General features: G+C 43.6%; 1 protein-coding gene across 1 annotated transcript in view; it reads left to right on the top strand.

The window, feature by feature from the left end:
• Positions 1–23,228, top strand: part of FRAS1 (Fraser extracellular matrix complex subunit 1) — a gene marked incomplete at its 3' end in the record, with an annotated part of 385,808 nt that overhangs the window by 225,787 nt on the left and 136,793 nt on the right. Inside the window, exons 21-23 of the mRNA XM_080924732.1 lie at positions 16,022–16,174; positions 16,663–16,809; positions 22,361–22,507. Coding sequence (XP_080780858.1) covers positions 16,022–16,174; positions 16,663–16,809; positions 22,361–22,507 — 447 coding nt within the window. The remainder of the gene's footprint in view (positions 1–16,021; positions 16,175–16,662; positions 16,810–22,360; positions 22,508–23,228) is intronic.

Here is a 23,228-nt window from a genome sequence, read left to right as displayed (position 1 = left end):
AAGACCCTAGGAATTTTTTTTTTTACAGTGAAATGTTGCTTTAGTTCATAATAAATAATGGAGTTTTTTAGGTCCTTTGAAGTGAAGGCAGAAAAGTGGTAAAGAGCCATGTGGTGCTACACCAAACAGGCTGACATACACTCCTACTATACGCAGTGTCTTTGGAAGTTCCCTTGGGGCCCCAAAGAAGAACTCTCTCTGTCCTCTCTGGTATGTGAGCATCTTCCATGGGGCCAGGATTTACTCATGGGATTTATTCTCTATCTGGGCTGCACCCGAGATCATCACCCAAGACCTCTAATTGCACTTAGCTGTTCAAAAAAAAAATTCCACTTAATCTACCACACAGACAAGAATAAACACATCCTGGGAACAGGTCCAGTCACCTCACTGTGTTCTCACTTGTGGAGATGTCATGTGCGGGGGATTCCCCATCGCAGTCTGTCAAAGCAAATAGATGGTTAGAAGATTTAGGCCAGGGCTGGGTTTGCAACAGAGACATGAAATGGGCTGAGAAGCAGGAGCCCATCCGCCTCTTACAGACTTGGCTCTGCACTGTGGAAAACCAAGGGTTTCTTCATAGATTTTTTTTCCCCCTGCATATCTCAACATTATCAAAAAATTTCCAAAGCCTGAGGTGCTTTCTCTATCGGTCTCTCAGCTAAAAGCTTTCTCCTGTTCACAGAAGAAGGTGAGATGAAGAAAGAGCAGATAAAGCTATCGAGGAAGTAACCCACTGCAGATGCATTATAAAAAAGTTGCCCTGGGCTTTGAGTGCCTGACAGGATGGCTGTGCTTGCCCTTCTGGTCTTCTGGGTAAAGATGAGAAAACAGAGAGTAACGATTCTGAGGACAGTTGGCTGGCTATCTGGGATGGTGGAACTCTGGGGAGTCAGAACTTGGTCATTGATTATGCAGCGATGTGTTAAATGCTGGTTCACATCCTCCAATCTGTCTCAAGAGCATAAACAAAAGAAAAAAACTATCAAATACTACTCTGATCATGTTTACATTACATAAAGTTCAAGTCCAATGGTGGTAGTTACAGCTGTTAAATGCAGCAAAGACAATTGGGAAATTAATTATTGTTCTTATGGGGTTTTTTTGTTGTTTTTGTTTTTTGTGTGTTTGCTTTTGGTTTGGCTTTGTTGTTTGTCTTTTTGTTTGTTTGTTTGTTTGCTTGCTTGTTTTTTAGCCGGGAGTTTGGGTTAAGTAAAATTAAGCAACTTTCATTGTTGCAGGAGTTTTAGAAGCTTACAGAGATAATGCACTATGATAACCAGGGCTGGGTGACATTTTCCAGCCATCTGACTGAGTACCCATTTCCGCCTCTTTCACAGCATCTTACAGAGATTGCCAATGGTTTCCAGAACTTTCTTGGGAAAGCTCTCAAGAATAGCTGGTAATTCATTGTCAACTACTAAAATAGAATGAAACTATTAACCTGTGCATAGATTTCAGACTGGCTCTGTGTCCACTCCCCTCCCCTTCCCTCTCTTCCTCCTTCCCTCCCTCCCTCCCTTCCTTTCCTTTGCTTTCTTCCTCCCTCCCTTCTCCCTTCCCTCTCTTCCTCCCCGATGTCCTCTTTCTGTGGCTAGATAGCAGAATCAACAAAACAAATGGACCTTGTCACCACTTCCTTTTTAAAGAGTGCTGCTGTTAATATTTTTCATCCAAATCATTTTTGTCCATTTATTGCTAACATTTCTGAAAGTATGGCCTACGTTTTTGGTGACAGTGTAGGCATGCCTGGATCTGCATTCTGGAAGAAGATGATATGTCCACAGCACTGAGTACTATTTGAAGGTTTGAGTTGGGAAAGAGCCCTGAAGGAAGCCCATGACCCCACACCGAGACACAGACAGAAGTGGCTTGGTTTCCTTTTGCAGAAGCTTCAGTCACAGGGGTCCTGAGTTGGTCCTGAGATGATGATAAGGAAAGGGAGAGACTTTAAATGCATTGTGGCTCAGTGTTTGTAGCTTTACTTTGATCATCAGAATCCTACCCATGATTCCTCAGTGCCTGGCTCAGACTTTTCCTTCCTCAATGAGCCTCTCTCTGGCATCTTCCACATGGTAATTTGCTTGCATACAGATTGTTTCTCCCATTTACTTGGTACCGACTAACTCAAGCTCCCCGCAGATGATCTGTATGGGTATCTAATAATAGGTGATGCTCCTGAGGGTGTACATGAAAAACCCTGGCCTGATTGCTTCTGACTGCTGTCTTGCCATTTAGCATTCATGCGATCTTCCAAGGAGGTGGTAATTCAATCCTTGTTTTGCATATAAACAAACCGAACTGCAAGGGGGCTCAATAAGACTAAATAAGAATGATAGAACCAAGAACTGAATCTGGAGACTGGAATTTTAAAATCACATTGTCATGTGTTTAACTCCATAATGCTGAGTATGGCTGAGCATGCACATCAGGAACTTAGAATGGGTATTGCTGTTGTTTGCTTGCTCGGTTAGTGAATGTGTGTGTGTGTGTGTGTGTGTGTGTGTGTTTAGTGTTTGAGTGTGCTCAATGCAAGTCCACACGTATGTTCTTGTGTAAAGAGGCTAGAAAATAGCCTCAGGTGTTGTTTACAAGAGCACCACCCACATCCACCTCCTTTGAAACGGAGCATCTCACTGGCCAGAAAATCATCAATTAGGGTAGACAACTAAAGATTGATCCCAGGGCTCTTTCTGTCTCTGCTTCTCCAGCACTAGGTCAGATGTGGTCATTAACATGGCTTCTAGGGGTTGAACTTGGATCCTTATGTGTGTGAGATAAATGTATCACTAATGTAGCATCTCCCCAGATCCCTATCCCATAGTTTGTGCATCTGCACAGGTGCAGTATGTGTTTACATCGGCATCTACTTGTGTACATGCATGTTGACATGCACATGAGCCTGTGGAGGCCAGAGGTTGAGGTCAGATGTCTTTCTCAATCTCCCTTTACCACACTTTGAAGCAGGATCTCTCCCTAGATCTTGGATTGACTTATTCAGCTAGATGGCTGACCACTCCTCTTTAGTCCCACTTACCTGCCTTCCCAGCACTAGGATTATAAATGCACAACATTTTTATTAGTGATCTAACATTCAAACTCTTGCTTGGAAAACAAGCACCTTCCAGAATGAGCCACCACCCAGTTTCTGGCTAGTGGATCAGAAGATGGACTGGCAGGGGTGCTTACGATGATGAGGGAGCTTAGAGAGGCACTCTTAAACACATGGTGCAGCTGTGAATCTTGAAGGAGCTGATTACACTCCCTTGGGTGCCCCGCCCCCTGCTTAACAGTGTGTCCCAGCTAATTGAATAAATGGTAAAGAAAAACACTAATTCATGCTAAGATTTTTATTGGATATTTTTATTTACATTTCAAATGTTATTCTCTTTCCCATATTCCCTTTCATATCCCCTATTCCATCGCCTCCCCCCTGCTTCTATGAGGGTGTTCACCCACTCACCCCTCCCACCTTCCCGCCTTGATATTTCTCTATACTGGGGCATTGAGACTTGGCAGGACCAACAGCTTCTCCTCCCACTGATGCCCAACAAGGCCATCCTTTGATACATATGTAGCTGGAGCCATGAATCTGTCCATGTGTACTCTTTAGATAGTTGTTTAGTCCCTGGGAGCTCTGGTTGGTTGGTATTGTTGTTCTTACGGGGCTGCAAACTCCTTCAACACATTCAATTCTTTCTATATCTCCTCCATTAAGGACCCCATCCTCAGTTCAATGGTTGGCTGCGAGCATCTGCCTCTGTTTTTGTCATGCTCTGGCAGAGCCTCTCAGGATACATCTGTATTAGGCTCCTGTCAGCATGCATTTCTTGGCATCAGCAATATTGTCTGGTTTTGGTGGCTGTATCATGCTAAGTTCAATCATCTATATTAATCCATATCAACCTTACTCTTTTAAAATGTATCTGCACTTGGATGGTTATTTTTTTTAGTGGTAGCCAATCGGCGTGTTTTCTCTTAGGTAGTACATACATTTCTATATGTTGACACTATTAGAATGATCTGTTTAATTGTCACTTGTGGTCAATTGTCCTTCAGTGATGCTGGCCATTTTCCTGCCATGGAAGCTGTTGAAGGGCAGGAGACAGTGTCTCTAGCAGGTTAAACTGTGACCAATTACGCTTTAGTCATTAGTACTAGCAATGGCGTGTTTGTGAATTTATAGTTTTGTAAGTATTTTATCTTATTGCTCAGCCAAAGTAAAAAACCTTACTGCAGAATTGTGATGACTTGATTTGGATTTGGAAATAAAAGCATTGTGCACTGTCAGTTTGGCCAGCATTTGGCTCTCGCTTGAGAAAACCTGGGTTAAGTAAATGTCTGGACTCAGGCTCCGAGGGTCTAGTCCCGCCTCTTCCTGTTCTACAGTGATGTGGTTGAGGAGCTTTTCTCTTATTCTGTGTTTATCTCATCTTCCTGGCCTGCCTCTTCATTTCATCTGGTCTGGCTCTTCTATCTGTATATTTTCAATTTCCTTGTGCCTTGTTTTTTTTTTTTTAAAAATCCGTTTCTTTATTTCCCTTGTCTCCTTCTTTGCCCTTTCTTCTCTTATCTCTCATCCTGCCACCCGATCTCCTGTTGCTTGAACTAGGAATTGTATATTCAGTCTGTTTCTGGAACTTTCAGTGATTGTCTCCTCCTCATTCTCTCAATTTCTGTTTTTATTCAAGAGACCACAGCGGCTGCTGAGGGATGATTGAACACTTCAAGGCCTTTCCTGCCTTTCATTCTTTCCTTAAGAAGGACATGCTCTGTGCTTAAATTGAGGGCTTCCAAGTTAAAAAAAAAAAAAAAAAGGAAAAGAAAAGAAAGTAGGAAAGGAGAAAAAAAAGACCATGTATTGCAATGTTTCTACACCTTCAGCCTAAACTATTTTCTACCCAGCTGTAGTAAGGACAAAAAGACCACAGGTTTTTATTGAGGCCATTGTTGCTGCTGTCCAGGAAGAACAGGCTGAACTTAGGTGTGGTTACTGAATGCAACAGGGTCCTAGGACTGCACTTGCCTGAATTTCCCCCACACTTGAAAAATCTCTTTGGCTGACTTGTAATGAGAATAAACACTGACTTTCCTTTGAACCAATGTTATCTTCAGCATGGATGTTGCTTGTGCTTGGGCCCACCAAATAAAAAGGCTTTAGAGTCACTCATCACTTAAGTCACAATAGGTATTGTAAAGGGCTTAGTGTGTGGTTAGTGACTTCTCCATTTCACAAGCCAAGAGACTGGGATCACCCAACTTCACAGCAGGCTCTGCACCCAAGGAGACACACTTCTGAGGCCCTGTGTGGCCTTAACACACAACCTGCACTGCACTTCTTGGCAGTCACTTAATTTACCTCTTTGATTCACTTGAGACTTTCCCCACACAACCCTCTCACTCCTGTATACGTCTTTGTCCATTCATATCCTGTTGGCATGAAAGCCTAGTCACAACTCTACCTTCTCCCTTTGCTTGGAGGAATAACAACATTTAATAAAACACAAACAAAATTTTCTCTCATTTTCTAGTTTGATTCTTTTACCTCCTGGCTGCCACCCATTCCTCCTTGAGCTGACTGCTCCAGCCATTTATCTCCCCTTCCCTTTTCACACAACCTCTTCTGAGCTCCCCTTGGACATCACCTCCCTCCACCACCTCCCTTAGTGTATTCTTATCTTTACAGCAAGCTTTCTTTCCCTCTCCCTCTCCCTCTCCCTCTCTCTCTCTCTCCCTCCTCTCTGTCCTTGGATTCTATTCCAAGAGTGCAGAGTCTCACTCCTCTCCACCCTCAGGAACTCCAGACTGAAGAAACTCCAAGGAAACCCAGTCTGCATACCACACACACACACACACACACACACACACACACACACACACACAGAGAGAGAGAGAGAGAGAGAGAGAGAGAGAGAGATACAAACTATTTTTCTTTCTTCCAGTGACCCTTTTGTTTATCCGTGACTCATTCTGTAATCAGCACACTTGAGATCCATTGACTGATACCCACTCCCAACTCATTCTAGCTGTGCAGCGGCACTAGACCATGTTTCCTTTTTTTCTTCTTCCTTTTGCAAATTCCCCAAGCTTACTTCTCCCACATAATCTCCTTATAACACCCCTGTGGTATCTTTCCCACTTCTTCCCAAGATCAGGGTCAATCTGTAAAGATCAGCTTTGGCTTCTAAAATAATTGAAGACCAAAAGGTTCTGATGGTTCCCATTGCCTCCCACCTTGATGTCTTTGTGTATTCTGTCCTTGACAGGGATGTCTTCAGTGGGCATCTTTCAGGCATCATCTAAGTGCCCAAGTTGTATGACCTGCATATAAAAAGGTGCTCAGGGCCTCCCTTTACTCTTTCTGCATGAAACAAAACAAACCTCATCATCTCTGTCTATTGTATCTTCTACTTCATTCCTGGTAGCTATGGCTTGCTCATTATCCTGCCCTGAGCATCTTCAGGGAATGTCCTACTTCCTTTCTGTTTCCTGTAGCACTTTCCTGGTGGTCTCATAGCCAGACGACTTTCGGTAAGCACACCAATGGATGAGAGTCACTGTCTGAGCTAAATAAAGTGCAACACAAACAAAGCACATTTGGATGCACTGTGCCAAGATATATGAGCCCAAGTGGTTCCCACGCCACTTGTCCTGCAACAGGAGCTGACCCCACCCCCACCCCGCATCTGAGAACTGCATCATTGCAGTCAGTTTATCCAGCTGCCTCAGTCTTCACAATTCCTTGGCCCCTGTAGCAGCTCTCTCAATAGTAAATTGGTCAATGCTGAGTAGAAACTACTGTCCTGTCAACTTAAGGTCAGTCTGTCTGTGTGGTTCTATGTGGTCACTTTAACATGAAAACAGTAGCCAAAGGCACTGGATAGAGGAGTTCTATTTGCTTATTTGGTCTGTTGGTTTTGCTTTGTTTGCTTTATGGCTTTTATACTGATTTGACTCTCTGAGGGGAAAAAAAGACGTGAATTTAAGCACTTTTGGGAGGGCTGAACCCAAAATAAAAATAACAAAGGAATGGGTTGCTTCTTTCTCTTCTGCCAGTGACAAGTTGTCTTAATTTCTTTCATGCTGGTTTCACAAGTTGACCTCTGAGCTCCTAACGGTGGAATCAGAGTTCAAATTCTTTCCTCTTCCTTTTGCTCTTCATACATTTGTGTGATACATTGCTGTCATTTTCAAGCATCCCGCCCTCGCTCTCCTTTCTGACTCCTCTTCCTGCTGGAACCTCCTCCTAAAGCCCCTCCTACTTCACGGCTTCCTTTTAATATGTGGCCTACTGGGTTTGATTCGGTAGAGAAGATACATGTATCAATGACTACATGGATGGAATGACAGCCTTTAAGTGCCCATAGTCCTCCAGAAAGGGTCTCCTGTGCCCCATATGCATGATGAAATGTTGAGGGACTCAGGCTTGTCCCAAATTTGCTCTGATAATGACAGCTGCACTGAGTTCAAGAATGCTGCTCCACCTTGTCAAGAAGAAGTCTTTCTGTTGAGCACCTCTCTATCCTCTGTCCCTTATAGTCTTTCTACTCCCTCTTCCATGATACTCTGCAAGTGTTGAAGGGAGAGATGTTTATTCCAATTAGGGCAGAGTGTTCCACTATCAAGTAGTCTCAGCACTTTCAGCATTTATCACCAGTCCCTACAGTAAGAAGCATCTCTGATTGGGCACAGCACACATCTATGGATTTAATATGGAATTTAGGAGGCAGTTGAAGACGACTATTTAGCAGAATCATCCTTGTAGGCTCTGCACTGGGGCATGCACATAGCCCTCCTAGCCACAGGCTCTTGCCTGGGTTTACAGTACTGAATCCTACACTTATAAAAGGCCTGGAGTTATTGTATGACATCATCTCTCTTTTACCTGGTAGAGAACAGTTACAAATGTTGATTCCTCTAACTACTTCCAAATGCCTTGACTGTAGTTGCATTAAGAACCACCTAATCAGTCAGTGGGATAATATTAAAAATCTCCCTTTATGTCTAAATTTATCTTTGTAGATCATTATTTATCAGCTAAAAGAGTCATGCCCCATGAAATTGACGTGCAGACCATTTCTTTAATAGCAACCGTTGACTTGAACATCTTCAGGCTTTCTGGTCTTTGTTTCAAAGATGAGACCTAAGTCATTCCACCAGTGTGTGCCACCATCTATCACGAACGTGGGTAATCCTTGCTGATCTTCGAAGCAGAGCCTCTGATTTGGAGAAGACACCACACAGCGATGACCACAAGCAATTTCCTCACAGCTGCAGGGTGACATATTGGCGGATGTTGCAGCTGCTGAGTTCAAATATTAATTTCTGATTCGTTTAAATTTTGAGCATGTCTGCATGCTGTGTCTATTTAGAAAACAAATAGTCTGCTAGTGCTTAAAACGAGAAATATATTTATTGTATCTGGAGCTAGTTCTCTGCCTCCTGACTTCCCTGCAATGTGTTCATTAATTTGCTTGCTCAGAGTGTGAATTCACTATTTATTAACACGGTGGTATGTATACAAACAACTGGAACCCCATCTGCCTGCTCTGCACCACACACGAGCGCATTATACCCCAGTGATCTGAAGCAGGCTGAGCGTAAGTGTATCTCCAGGCTCACTTTCCTTCTTGTCAGCCTTAATGAATGTTATATTTAAAGACCCTGCACTGTAATTGCAGTAGTGACAAGGAAGAATTTACTTCCTGATGGCAGTGGAAGGAACCTGAAAGGCAGCTTCCAGCAATAGGTACTGTTTACGCACTCTGTGAGTGCACACATCATCACTTAGGCATCTTGGAGAGCAGCCCCCTTGTTTTTGATTGTAGGCAGGAAGATGAGCCGTAGATGCCTTCCTGCCCAGACAGAGCTTTAGGATAGGACGGTAATCCTTAACCAGGCTGTCAGATTGGTCGGTTGGAAATTCAGGTTTCTATTTTAGTAACTGTTGTATCAGTAAAGATTGAGAGGCAGCCGCTGAAGCTTCCACAGGAGTATCCTGAGGAACTGCTTTAGATATGTCACGAACACAGTTGGAAAGGGGGAGGAGGAACATTGCAGGGAATTCATTCTGAGGTTTGTTGGCCTGTCTGAGGACACTGCCATTTTAAGGGCATCATTTCTGGCTGGATGTACTCCTATAGTATGTGTGCAGGAAGAGTCAGAATCACTATTTGTCAGACGGTTATCACTGACCAAGGAGAATCAAGAGTCTCTTCCAAATTAGATTGGTTCTTAGGATGATTGGGATGGGATACATGAAGTGACCAGTGTCACAACAGTTTGCACAGTCTTCTCATGTAGGGGGCTGCAGAGGGGACTCATGCTACCTTTACATTTGTTTAGTTTGTATAATGGACACATTTGGGTGGTCCTGGGGATATTTGTCTTCATTAGCTCAAACTGTAACCAACAAGGAAGTTACATATCACACACACACACACACACACACACACACACACACACACACACACACACACACATGCATACCAGAGAGAGACAGAGAAAGAGAGACAGAGAGACAGACAGAGACAGAGAGACAGACAGAGACAGACAGGCACACATACAGAGATAGCAAGGGAAAAAGACAGACAGAGAGACAGACAGACAAAGACAGACAGAGACAGAGACAGCTAAAAAAAAGGCACACACACGGGAGGGGGGTTACATTCTTTTCCTCCTAAGTTGAAGTGGATTTTTGAGAAATAAGGGTATACCTCTCAAAAATCTTTTCAGGGGCCTCCAGAGTCTTCAAACTTTCCTGCTTTTGTTTGTTTGTTTGCTTTTTGTTTTTTGTTTTATTTTTTAGATTTTTATTGCATTTACTTGCATACTTGTTTTAAAGTATAGTTTCTATTTTAGTTTTCCCAGATAGTTTTCTTCTATTCTTGTGAGGTCAGCAGGCAACACAAGCAGGTCTAAATCACATGGAGATTCTGGTCTTTTCAGGTCTTATGCAGTCGATCCCTGGTCTTCTTGCTACCAACACAGTAATGGAGCTAGGGAAGCACAGAAATAGTAAAGGCATCTTCTCCAGAAATGTTCCTGGAGGCATAGATTATACTGATAGAAGAAAACCAGGCTCCGTTGGTTCTAATGCACAGCCGTGCCTGGGTTGCTGGCCTTTTCCTCTCATCTTTTATCTTTCACTTATGCCTTGGCCTTACAGTTTGGAATCTTTGGAGGTTTTGATGACTTCCCAGGGAGAGCTTGTGACATCATGGTGCCTGTTCAGTTGGGGGCGGGGGAGCAGCAAATGGTAAGGAGAGAACATGTGGGTTGATGTTCTCTTTATTGCTTTCTTATCTGCAGTAACTACTTGGACATAATCATATACCAAGAGTCATTAACTGTGCCAAATACTTGCTGAATACGGTAGCCACTTAAATATTTTTGTTGTTTGAAAATAAAACTCTTTTTTCAAATGTTCAAATTCACCTACTAGTATAAAATAATATGATAAAAAATATGGTAAGACAAGTTTTTTTACCAACCTGATTAACCAAGGTTGTGTGTGTGTGTGTGTGTGTGTGTGTGTGTGTAATATACATTATATATATTTGAAGTACTAGCAAAGTTATGAGAAAACAGACTCAAATGTCCCACAGAAACACAGAATGATATGAACTTTCTAGAAAAGAATTTGGAATGCACTATTTTCTGTGTCTGCAGTGGTAAAGGTGTGTGTTCATCTGGGTCTGGCATGTGTGAGCCCAGGAATTAAGCACTCTACCTCGGTTTCCCCATTTATCAGGGGGGTGGAATGGGATGGTGCAGTCTGCCTTCTCAGAAGAGATTTTCATCATGGCAGTTGAGACACTACCTAATGTGTGTTCAGAGGCCATGGATGAAGCTGTAATGATATCATTAGTTATACATTTTAATGTTGTCCTTTGAAAATGATCAGGAATGCAGAGATTTATGCACTAAGCTTTTCATTGTAGCCTTAAGTAGAAAAGTGGAAAGAAACATCCACTTCATAATAAAAACAACCTTTTTTTGTTCCTTCACTTAAAGCTGTGATGGTATATTGTCCTTAAAAATAGTGTTGGCGGAACACCTCTAATGGCATGTAGAAATGATGGTGGGGCTGAATGCTGTGTGTCTACATTTCATATAATCTCATCTGTGTAAAAATCTACATGTGAAAGGCTGTGTAGAAAAAGCATAAAAGAGAGAAAAGAATGTCAATATTAGCAGTCACAAACTCTGAGAACCATTCCTAACGTGGTTTGGTTTCTTTTATTATTCTTTGAAAAATTGTTTTGTGTATCTTATTCCATAGATTGCTTTGCTGTGAGAGAAACAAAATCCCCAAATCGCTTTTGAACACCTCAGAGACCCTCTTCTACGTTGATGACTGTAGCTTTCAGTCTGGACCCTCAAGCAAGCACCAGGTGGTGCCTGGTGGGATTGGCCACTTGTAGCCTGTCATCCTGAGCTCTGTATCTGCCCTAGGGTACTATACTTCTCTGGATGGAAGTCAGAACACATATTGATTCTTGGGCCCTTGTTGCTCTTGCGTCTGGCTTCCTTCCTGGGTCATCCGTCATTCTGAGGTCTCCCTAGGAATTATTCCCCGAAAGATTTTGACTTCAAGCCTCTGGAAAAAAGAAAGCTGTTTCCTAGATTTTAGAAATTTATTATTCTTTTTTTCTTGGTTTAATAAAAATCAGTCAACCAACTGTGATTTACAGCAGGATTCTACCACATATTTATCTAAGTGGTGTTTTGTTGGGGCCAGTGTTTGACAAGAACAGATAGAAAGGTTTGGGTGAAGGGACTAATATAGGAACTTCTTCAGATGTGGTTCTGAAATCAAGTTTCCCATGGGATTGGATATTCAATGTGACTTTTAGAACAATAGAGTGAATATAGGCAATGAACAAAAGAAGTCAGAAAGTCCAACTTTTCAAACTGAAAGAGTTAGAATCTTGTGTGTAGGCAGAGCTGTGATCTAACTTGGATGAATGTGACATTCTGGGCAACTCATGGTTGACTTTTATATTTTCAGATGTCATTTATTGATTTCTTCTTTGCCTCTGGGCATTCACTCTATCATGCCATGTGATCTGTCATGGGATTGAGAGATGCCTTCTTATGGCTGCTTTAACAAGGAGCTATGGAAGGACGCAGAGGCCCACACTCTTGAGCCCTTTCCACTGGCTTCTGGTGCCTTTATGCACAAAGCCAGCCATGTTTGGTTTGAGGCTTCTACAGATTGGGTTGAGAGGATAGAAATGACCAAGGGTTGTACTAGTTAACTCTTTATTGTGATCAAATATCGAAAAGAAGCAACTTAAAGGAGGAAGAGGTTATTTTGGAGTGTAGTTCATGAGAACAGTGACCTCGTGTCAGGGAAAGGCATGGTAGGGAAAGCTCTTATGAGGGAAGGTATGGCAATAAATATGTGAGGTATCAGATGACAAAGATGTCTCTGAGCGGGGGACAAGGAAAGATGAAGGCTGATACTCAGCTGGCTTCCCATTTATATTGAGATCATGATTCCACCCCATTTGTATGATGCCACACACATTCAAGATGAGTCTTCTCTCTGCATGTAATCCTCTCAAGAAACAACCCCCAGGCCAGCAGTTCTGGGGTTCCAACCCCTTTGGGGGTTGTATGGCTTTCATAGGAGTCAACCAAGATGATTGGAAAACACTATAACAGTAGCAAAATTAGAATTATGAGCTATCCACAAATTAGGGGTTACCACAAGAGAAATTGTCTTAAAGGGCTGAGCATTAAGAAGGTTGAGAATCACCGCCATAGACCATCCCAGAGGTATGGCTCTAGATCTCAAGTTGGCAATCAAGATTAGCCATCACAAAGATTGTGATGAATTCCTATATTTTACCTGTCTATTGGAGGTATAGAAAGAGGACCCAACCAATGTAAGGACTGGAATAAACTGCTAAGAGGAAAGAGAGTGCTTCAAGGAGTCAGGCTGGTCAGAAGTGCTACATGTTGTGGGACTTCTGATAGGATAATAAAGAATCCACTCAATTTTGTTACTTAGAGTCCTCCACGAGACCTTTTTCAAGACAAAGAGTTGTGGAGGCCGAAACAGAACACATTGATGTAAGGAGTTAGAAAGGGAAGGAAACAGAGTGCTATGTTAGTTTCTTTTTTTCTCTGATCACAGATCTGATAAAGAAACAAGTCAAGGAAGGAAGGATTTTATTTTGGCTTGCAGTTTTAGGGAACACCACTCATCACAGTGGAGAAAACGCCATAGTAGGTGGTAGAAGAAGGTGGAAGCTTGCTCACATCAGGGTAGTCAGATGAAATAAGGCTAAATCCAGACTGAACTGTAACCTTACAGTCTACTTCTCCCAAGCCCAGCAAGCTACTTCTCCGGCTAGGTCCTACTTCCTGAAGGTTCCAACCCCCCAAAGCATCATCACCAACTGAGTGTTAAATACACTAGCCATTGAAGGGCATTTTGTAACCAAGGCAGTAACAAGTGGTTAGGGAAAGACGGGGAGTCGCAGTGTTTGTACAAAGTCCTCTGAGGACCGGTCGAAGCGCGTAGTATGTTTAGGAGTTGGGTCAAGGATAGAGTGAAGGAGTCAGGGAGAATACTGGGGACAAAGTCCAGAATGTCAGTGAGGAAGCCCATGAGGTAGAAAGTAAGACAGAAATGAGAAAGGCTAGGTATTCACAGCTGAAAGGAATGCATGGAGGTCATGGTGTGTGTGGACTGAGTAAAGATGCCATAACACTTGGGCATGGTGTAGTGGTTTCTTGGAAGGAATAGAGTTTCAGGGCAGCTGCTGAAAGAGCAAAGAGGACTGTTCATAGCCAGCTCCCGCTGGAGAATGTACTAGATACACATTGTGTCAGTCATGCAAACAGCTTGCAAAGATCACCAAGTTCAGACAAATTCATAAATGCTGATTTATCATACCCATGGACTACCCCAGAGAGCTGCTTACTTTCTCTTCAAAGTGTCACCATGGTGATTGTTCTCTTTCATGATTCTGGTGGTGAAAGCTTCAGTCAGCTGCAACTCTTCTCCCAAAGAGAACACCTGCAAATCTTGTCTATGCCCAAACCCAGGGTATTCTGCCCATACTTGTCTTGAGGAGGATGAGCTCCTGGCACTCCAGCCAACGAGTCATTTATTGACTAGTGACTGTTTTCTGGTCTATCTTCAGAGAACATTATCTTCATGTACATATATTTTCTGAGGCATTTCAACTTCTTCAGACCTGTAGGGTTATGGGCCTACCCTGTGAGGAAGGCAAAGAATAAGAACAAATTACTGGACATTCTGGGAGTCATGCAGCAAAGGAGGTCAGAAAACAGAAGCCTTCTCATACTTCTTTTCTTTTGTGTGTGTGTGTTTTTTAAAGCATTTATTTATTTTATGTATATGGACACATTGTATCTGTCTTCATCAGAAGAGGGCATTAGATCCCATTACAGATGGTTTGTGAGCCACCATGTGGTTGTTGGAAATTGAACTCAGGACCTTTGGAAGAGCAGTCAGTGCTCTTAACCCCTGAGCCATCTCTCCAGCCCTTGGTTTTGGTTTTCTGAGACGGTTTCTGTGTGTAGCTTCGGCTGTCCTATAATTCACCCTGTAGACCAAGCTGGACTCAACTCACAGAGATCTGCCTGCCTCTGCCTCCCGACTGCTGGAATTAAAGGTGTGCACCACCACTCAACTCATATTATCTCCTTTACAATGTACTGAAGGGCTCCTGGGATATCACAAATTGTCTCTAGTATTGGTGAATGGCCGCCTGCTATTTGAAAACCCCAAGTTCAGAAACAGGTCAGGTATCTTGGTTTGTGTGATGGTATAAGAGCCAGCATTTTTGAGGAGGACATTGTGAATTAATTTCTGGGGCAGCAGTAGTGGGGTTTCCAGGGCAATGGTCTCATGCTGCCTGCAGCGTGGGGGCGGGAATGAGATGTGCTTCCTGTGCTGAGACTGTAGGTAATTAACAGTTAAAGCAACAGTTAACAGTTCAACAAAGGTACAGGAGTCAGATCGGTTTGAGCAGGGATCACGGATGAAGTCTGTGTAGCTGACATGGGCTTCTGAAGAAGAGCACATGTGGCCCGGATCACTGTCTTGACCTATAACGTCAAGAGATGAAACTAGACGTCTGATCTCTGATAGGGTAGGAGCAGATGCTTAGAGTCCTACAAGATTCCTTTCTTCCTGTCCTACCCCTCAACTGTTTTAATTTCGGTGGGTGATTTCTTCTCCCATGGGACGAAGGATAGTGAATGAGGCTTTGAGGTTGATTACCACGTGAAGGCAGAGCAGAGGGAGTGTTAGGCCACAAAGGGAGCTGAGCCCAATTGAGCTCTACATTCAAGGATGACTCTTGTGTAAGTGGGGACAAAACAGTGCTGGCTGCACAAGATAATTTGTTTTATGGCTTTAATCACAGCTGGTATGACAGAGCTGCTGAGAACCGACTATCAGGACGTGAAAATGATTTCCCCACGCACGGCCCTTTGTTATAATTCTATCTTCCTTTAAAGACTAAAATGAGCAAGCAACTCGGCCCAAGTATCTTTAAGATCCCTCTCCCCATTCCAAAGGCTGACTATGACTCCTCCGGCCACGTGGAGGAGTCCTACATCAGTCATGGAGTCTGCCCCACGGTGGGGACACATAGCCCTCAAGTGCACTTGCTTGGGGAGGTGGGGGGGGGTTGTTACACATAATGATCTTGCTGCTTCTGTTGGCCTGACATTTCTCTCTACCATGTCAAGTATCCATCACACAAAGTCCTAGTACTTGAAGGTTGTTCAACTGGAAAGAAATGGAAACTCAATTGCTGTGCTGGGCCTAGCATTTACTAAAGCCATTTACTACAAACCTCAAGCCCACGATCTGTACAAGTCCCCAGCATCTCCTTTGCTAGGGTTCTGCCTCTGGGCCCCTCTCTGGATGGCTGAGCCGAAGCAGTGAACCTCCTCTGCCATGTGGTATACTGACTAGATTTCAGCTCACGAACATCAATACGTGTTTTTCTCTCTCTTCCCCTTCCAGACTGTCATCCTCTGTGCCAGCGCTGTGTGGCCAATCTCTATGACACTGGTAGTGTCTGCCTAAAGTGCCAGCATGCCCGCCACCTGCTGCTTGGAGATCGCTGTGTTCCAGACTGCCCTCCCGGACACTATAAAGAGAGAGGCACTTGTAAAAGTGAGTAAGTGCTGGACACGAGGTGGCGTGAGAGGGGCTGCTGATGAAGGCCAGAGAAGGCCTTGGTGTGTCAGAGACAAAGAACGCTAGAAGCCCACAGCAGGGCTGCAGCCTGGCCCAGCACCCTTTGGAGTCTTCTTTCCCACATGTTGCTTTGGGAGTGCCTTAGTGGTTTTCTTTCTGCTGTGGTGGGATACCTGGAAACTCAGGGTGCCCTGAGCCTCCGACAGCTGCTCACACTTCATCTCCAGTTGGTAGGCAGAGAGAAATGAGAACTGGTGCTCAGCTTCCATTTGTAGTCAGCCCAGAGTCTCAGCTGTCTCCACTTAAGGGGCATTGTCCATCCTCAGTTAATCTAATTATCCCTGCACAAACATACCCAGGGGTTTGTCTCCTCCAGGAGTCTAGATCACTGCAGGTTGGAATGAGCATCGCAAGGAGACTATCTGGGTTCATCCTTTTTACTGACGTCCCTTTCCCCTCCTCAGGGTGCCATCCCTCCTGCAGAAGCTGCCAGAATGAAGGACCTTTCTCCTGCTCCTCTTGTGACACTGGTTTGGTTCTGACCCACATCGGTACCTGCAGCACCGCCTGCTTTCCTGGGCATTACCTGGATGATAACCAAGCTTGCAAGCGTGAGTTTAATGACATGCCTCCTCTCTTGCCTTTCTGGACCTTTGGAAGAAATGTAAAGTTCTTACCTCACCTTCTCCCCCAATAGCCCTTGTTTCATGTAAGAAAGAAGGCTAACCTTCAGAGGTAACATGGGTGCCACTGGCAGCCAGCGGCTTCGATAGCAGCCCCCGTTGGAGGTGCTTGCCTAAGTAGGAGCCGTGTAATTGCGGCTGAGTCTTTGGCCTTCTCTCCTTCAGTTGTCTTATACATAAGTGGTGGTCGGCCTCATTTTTGTGGTTACATCAGCAGTCGGGTCCTTTGATGCTGAGTAGAGAAAGGAGACCATGCTGGAGCAGTCAGTGGACAAGGGCCATCGGTGCATTTAATTGATCTATGTATCAGTTCTGCCAGGTGTCTCATTTAAACATTCGGCTTCTTCTCAAAAAACCTAGGTTTTTTTTAATCCTTGTACAAGAGTTACATGTGTAAATTCCATCTCAAACAAGTACGGTCATAACTAAGGACACTGGATGAGACATAAAGAGTTTGGATAAATTAGAGAAAGGACTGAACTAGAAAACAATTAGGCATCCCTCACAGGTGAAGGCCGAGGCTGCTTGAATTAGTTTCACCTCCAAAAGTCACTCAAAAACCTGTCGTACAGTGAGAGAGCTGGCTCTGCAGGGACAAACGCCCACTGTCCTCACTGAGGACCTAGGTTGGGTGCCTAGCACACACATGGTAACTTACCACCATCTCTTTCTTCATTTCCAGAAGATTAAATGTCCCATTTTGGCCTCCATAGGCACTGTACACGGGTAGTGTTTATACACACATGAAATAAAGCACTATATAAGTAAAATAAATATAAATAACCCCTTAAATATTAGTTATACCTTTGAAAAATCACAGTGAACAAATGCAGTTGTGATATTTCAACTTTATAATGTAGGAATTCTCATGTTGAAGGCATTCTAGACTAGTGGCTTTGAGGAGTCTGTAGTCTTTGGGGGGAAGGGGGGTCTGTAGAAGTTTAAGCTCTGATTTCACTTAACAGCATTATGGCCTTAAACCAGTCACCTTGACAACAGTGTCTTTCTATAAAGAGGGAATGTCTTAGTCTCTTCCTTGTTGCTGTGATAAAAAAACATCCCCTGGCAAAAGTGACATGATAGTTCCAAAGGGTCCGATCCCTCAGGAGGGGGAAGACATGCGGCCATGTCACAGTGACAGACACAGAAGCCTGGCTGCTTACACTGCATCCACACCCAGGACAGAGAGTGAACAAGAAGTGGAACTAAGCTGGAAAGCCTCAAGGGCCACCCTCAGTGATCCACTTACTTCTTGAGGCTCCTAACAGTTCGACAACCTTCAGGGAAAATGGCTAGCTGAGTACCAGATGTCCAAACTTGCATGCCTGTGGAAGCCATGTCTCCTTCAAACTGCAGTAGGGGATTTCTAACAGTAACTACATCCTCCTACTCTAGCACTTAACACAGACCTAGCAAAGAGCGAGATTTCTTTCACCATAGAGTAGTTATTGTTATCAAGACCATCTGGAATGAAAAGCTAACCCCTCGATGAACGATACTTCTATAGATACAGACAGGAAGAACGATGCCATTGCTAGTTCACTGATTTGTGAGTGAGCATTTGCATTTGTAGCGAAGTTATATAAAAGCCTGGATTTTGCATCATCTGTTGAAGTCCTGGAGATAGAAACTCCTTTTGAAGTAATGGGAAGATTTCCTCACATTTGTAACAAAAGCTCGGTGTGGTGTATATCAGCTGTCTGCCAGAAATGGCACATTCTCTAATGCAGCAGAGGCAGGAAGGAAATGCTTGTGTTTCTATTGAAGAGCAAGAGTATTTGTTGGTAGAGAAATAGTGGCTTAGATTTATGAGGAGCCTAGCGGCCTCAGAATTGCAGAAATAGAAATCCGAAAGAACTAAACAGCATCACTTGTATGAAGACAAGATGAGAAAAGCTGGCTGTGTCTCAGTCCTTCTCCTTGGGGGAGCCTTTGCCTTGCTGCGGGGTGGCCCAGACACAAACTGCTATGCTGCTGTGTAAACAGGATTTCTTGGAGTATTTCCATTGAATTAAGACTCTCCTAACTTTCATCTTTATGTTTTCTTCTTTTCTATAACTGACTAAAAGAAGCCCCTCAATTGGGCTGAATCTCTATTATGTAAAACACACAAAGGAGCATCAGCGATGCCCTTTCTGGTGCTCACCATTAGAGCCTATTACAGAAACTGTACAGTAAAGAGATATTGAGGAATTATGACCAGTGCTATAGGAGGTATCAATCAATATGCTACTAAAGAAACTCAAGAATGTGGAACGTATAATCCTGTTTTCAGAAGTATTTAGGACGTGAACTCTCTGAGCTCTAGGATTTAACAGTAACTAGGCAAGAAGGGACTTTGAAAAATAAGTTGCATGGCACTTGACCAAGTGAACTTTGGAGCAGGAGGAGAGCTCCAGGGATACTGGAGCCATTCCATCCTTGTACCCAGAGCAGGGACAGGTGAGGGAGAGAAGCCAGTTCTCCTGTTGGGGTGTTCTTTCTGATTGACTCTAGAACAACTCTAAGGAGAAATAAGAGTAAGCACCTCCTTTGGCCTCTTGTTTGCTTTCCAGAGTTTGTGATTAAATCAGTTCCCTCTTGGACTTTGTTCTGGGTGAAGCTGGGGCCCATGGAGTGTTAAAGCAGAGGCAGTGGGCATTTCTTAGACCCAAGCTGGATTGCATATTAAGAGAGTGTGTGAGTTCCACATGCTGTAAGATCCCTCAATCATTTATGACGAATACTGGCAATGTATCTCTGCTCCTCGTAATGATTTCTGAGGTTACTAACCCAGCCTCCAAGAACTGCCTGTTTCTCCCAGTGAGGTCCCACTAGCATGGCTGCATCAGGATGCACCCTTATGTAAAGGAGCACCCAGCCACATGCCTCTGGTAGGTGGGGGAAGCTGAAGACCTAAGGGGCAGGGGCATGCGTGGGACTATCGTGTGATGGACAGGCACAGCCATTTGCTGATTGCCTAGAAAGAAAGAAAAGGATGAGGTTGGAGACAATACATGATGCTGCCTGCTCCTCACTGTGAAATGGCTGCTTCCTTCTGCGTGCTCCATGAGGTCGTTTGGAGTTTCCAAGTGTTCATCATAAATCTACTCCTTCTGTAGTCATTAAAGGAGCTGAATTGTATATTCAAGTTCCCCCGGAGGAATGACAGGCCAAATAGAAAGATTAAGGAACATGGACAAAGATGAAGGAAGCCATACTCAATTCTCTGATGTCGGGACAGGAAAGTGGCCTCTGAGCCCACACAGTTGGACTCACCGTGTAGCCCCTTGCCAAGTAGGAGGGTGCAAAGTATATTTAGGTGACTGGAAGCTTCTCGGTTTACACATGTATATCAGCATTTTTAGTGGCCATGGTACAGTTTTAGTTGATATTAAGCCTTTGATGGACCAATTTAGCTAAGATTTTTGCCTGTAGGGACTTCTATCCAAACCACTGTCCTCTTCCTGTGTGTGTTCAGTTGGTTTAAGAGTGCAAATGTATGGCTTTTCTTTTTGTAACTATTTTTTTGAGACTAATAAAATTACCTATTTTTCCTTTCCTTCCCTCCCTCCAAGCTTTTCTGTATATCCATCTTTGTCTCATTTACATTCATTCTCTCATTTGTTGTTGTTACATACATATGGTGTATATACATATGTATAAAAAACACTCCTGCTGAGATTCAAGTATGCACACACACACACACACACACACACACACACACACACACACACACACTGCTAAGTACATGAGTCCAGTCTGTATAACATTACTTCCATGTATGACCTTTCTTAAGTTCTGCCTATTTTGCTTGGTTACTTTTGGTTCATTTCCTCTACTTTAAAAAACTGAGTTCTTATTGCTTTAATTGTAAGACGTAACTGTACATATCTCCTATATTGGTATAAATGTGGCATATTAAAATGTCATGAGCCATTGTTCTCTTTAAAGTCATTATTTAAAAATACTGGTCAAATAAAACCTTATCTCTTGATCAATATATTACTAGGGATATTAGTCTTACTAAAATCAGAAATGTACCAATCATTTTGAATACACATCTTAACTTTTTCCAAGGCAATCTACAGCTTTTTGGATGTGTTTTACTTGGTACATGTGTCTGCATACTTTTTAATGTGTTTATGTGTGCACATACATGTGTGTGGATGTGCCTGTAGAGAAAGAAATGCTGAGGTCTCCATAGAAGGACGTACCTAGAAAAGTGTTCTGGAGTGAGGAGTCCAGAAAAGCTTTCTGGAAGGCAGGGCAGAAGGATGAGTGAGAGCTCGAGATAAGAGAGTTGGTTATATAAAGGGGATTCAGGATTTCCAGGCAAGAGTGGAAGGGAGCGAGGTCGAGAAACTTGTAGAAATGCTGACCAGAAACTTTTTAGAGTTTGAGAAAAACCAGGGCATTATTAATAAAAGCACCACTGGTGGATACTAGGAGACTGGGTGGCAAGTGGGTCAGAATAGATGTGGGACAATGTGTATGAGAGCACTCCAGCAAAGGCAGGAGGACTGTGTGAGAGCACTCCAGTGGGAGGACTGTGTGAGAGCACTCCGGTGGGGGGACTATATGAGAGCACTCCAGCAAGGGCAGGAGGACTGTGTGAGAGCACTCCAGTGGGAGGACTGTGTGAGAGCACTCCAGTGGGAGGACTATATGAGAGCACTCCAGCAAGGGGAGGAGGACTGTGTGAGAGCACTCCAGCAAGGGCAGGAGGACTGTGTGAGAGCACTCCAGTGGAAGGACTCTATGAGAACACTCCAGGGGTGGAGATAGCAACCTTGGCTCATCTCCACTTGTGGACATGAGAAAAGTATAAAGTTTCTAACTTTCGTTGGAAAGATTGAGCTGCTAGGACTCAGTGGACAACTAGATGTGGGTGAAAGTAGGGGAGAATCAGGATAAACTCCAAGATTTCCAACATGAATAACTGAGCAGAAGGAGCAATGGTGGTTGTTCCACTAGCGAGCTGAAACAGACCAGCGTGGGCCATCTGCCCTAAACACCTCAATTATGTGTCTGGCTGCTAAGAATTACAACTAGGTAAGCCAATAAACTAGGTCACATCTAAGTCCAATGTCTTAAAATGCAGGATTTCACGATCTCCACAATAAAGTTGTCACCTAAAAGTCATATTTGTCTGTATCATAAATGACAGGGAGAGGTTGATTTCCTAAGTAATGTTCAAATAAAGCCATTATTCTTCATCAAAGTATGAATTCTGCTGCTGAATTACAGAACAGTTTGAATGTGGGACTCTTGTTCGTGGATTTATATTCATCTTTGTGAGGTGGATGGCCTTCTTTGATTTTAGAAAATAAAACTAGTATTTTCTGTGTCTATGGCTCGCAGAAGAAGGTCATGGGCCACAATTAAAAGGCAAGTTGGAGAAGGGCTTTGCGCCAAAGCAGCATCTGTCTAGATGTGCTCAGCGTCTCTCGGCACGCGGTTGTAATCATCTGGTCACCTCTCTTTCCTCCCCACCCAGCATGCAACAAGCATTGCAGAAGCTGTGATTCACAGGGCAGCTGCACCTCCTGCCGAGACCCAAGCAAGGTTCTGCTCTTTGGGGAATGCCAGTACGAGAGCTGTGCCCCCCAGTACTATCTTGATCTCTCCACCAGGACCTGCAAAGGTAAAGCTTTTCCTGAACTGTTTGAGCATTCTTTTATTCAAGGATGTTCCTTGACACCCATCTTAGGAAAACAGCTTTACCAGGTGCCTTCTATTTTCTGGAGTGCAGGAACTATGACCATGCATGCACTTATGCGTCCATGGGACAAATTTTATTAGTTCCTTCACATTGCTCAACATGGTATGTCACATTGGTAAATAGGCCAGAGGTAGCAAGTGACAAATAAACCCTTCCATTCCTTCTCCTTGGTCTACCTAATATTCTGATGTGTTGAAGTTTTGATTATCTCTTTTCATACTGGGATGCAGCATATATATAAGACTCGAGATTTTTCTGTCTTTTGAAAATTTCAGAAATCTGATAATATTTGCTTTAGATCAGTAGAGCACAACTGTAGGTTGAACTGTATAGCCCTTGTTCCTGCTTTCCTCAGTCCTTACTATCTCTCTATACTAGGGCCCTTCTGGAGATGTCCATTACCGCCCTAGACCAGTGAGCGCTTGCATTTGCAGCCCTCATTTGCTAGACTTGAAGCTTCATGAAGTCAAGAGATATGTCCCAATTGTTTATCTCTACTTAGCATCCTCAAATGGGTGAAAACATCGAATGTTATTTTCTGGTCCGCTAGTGACTAGAATTTCTGTGGCCGAGTTCAGCGCAGGGAAAAACAGCATTTGACTGTTTACCTTGCCTCCTCTTAGGCTAGCACCTCTCCATGGTT

This window comes from Micromys minutus, assembly GCF_963924665.1.
Source record: "Micromys minutus genome assembly, chromosome: 11".
Lineage (NCBI taxonomy): Eukaryota > Metazoa > Chordata > Mammalia > Rodentia > Muridae > Micromys > Micromys minutus.
This window is presented reverse-complemented; position numbering and strand designations above follow the sequence as displayed.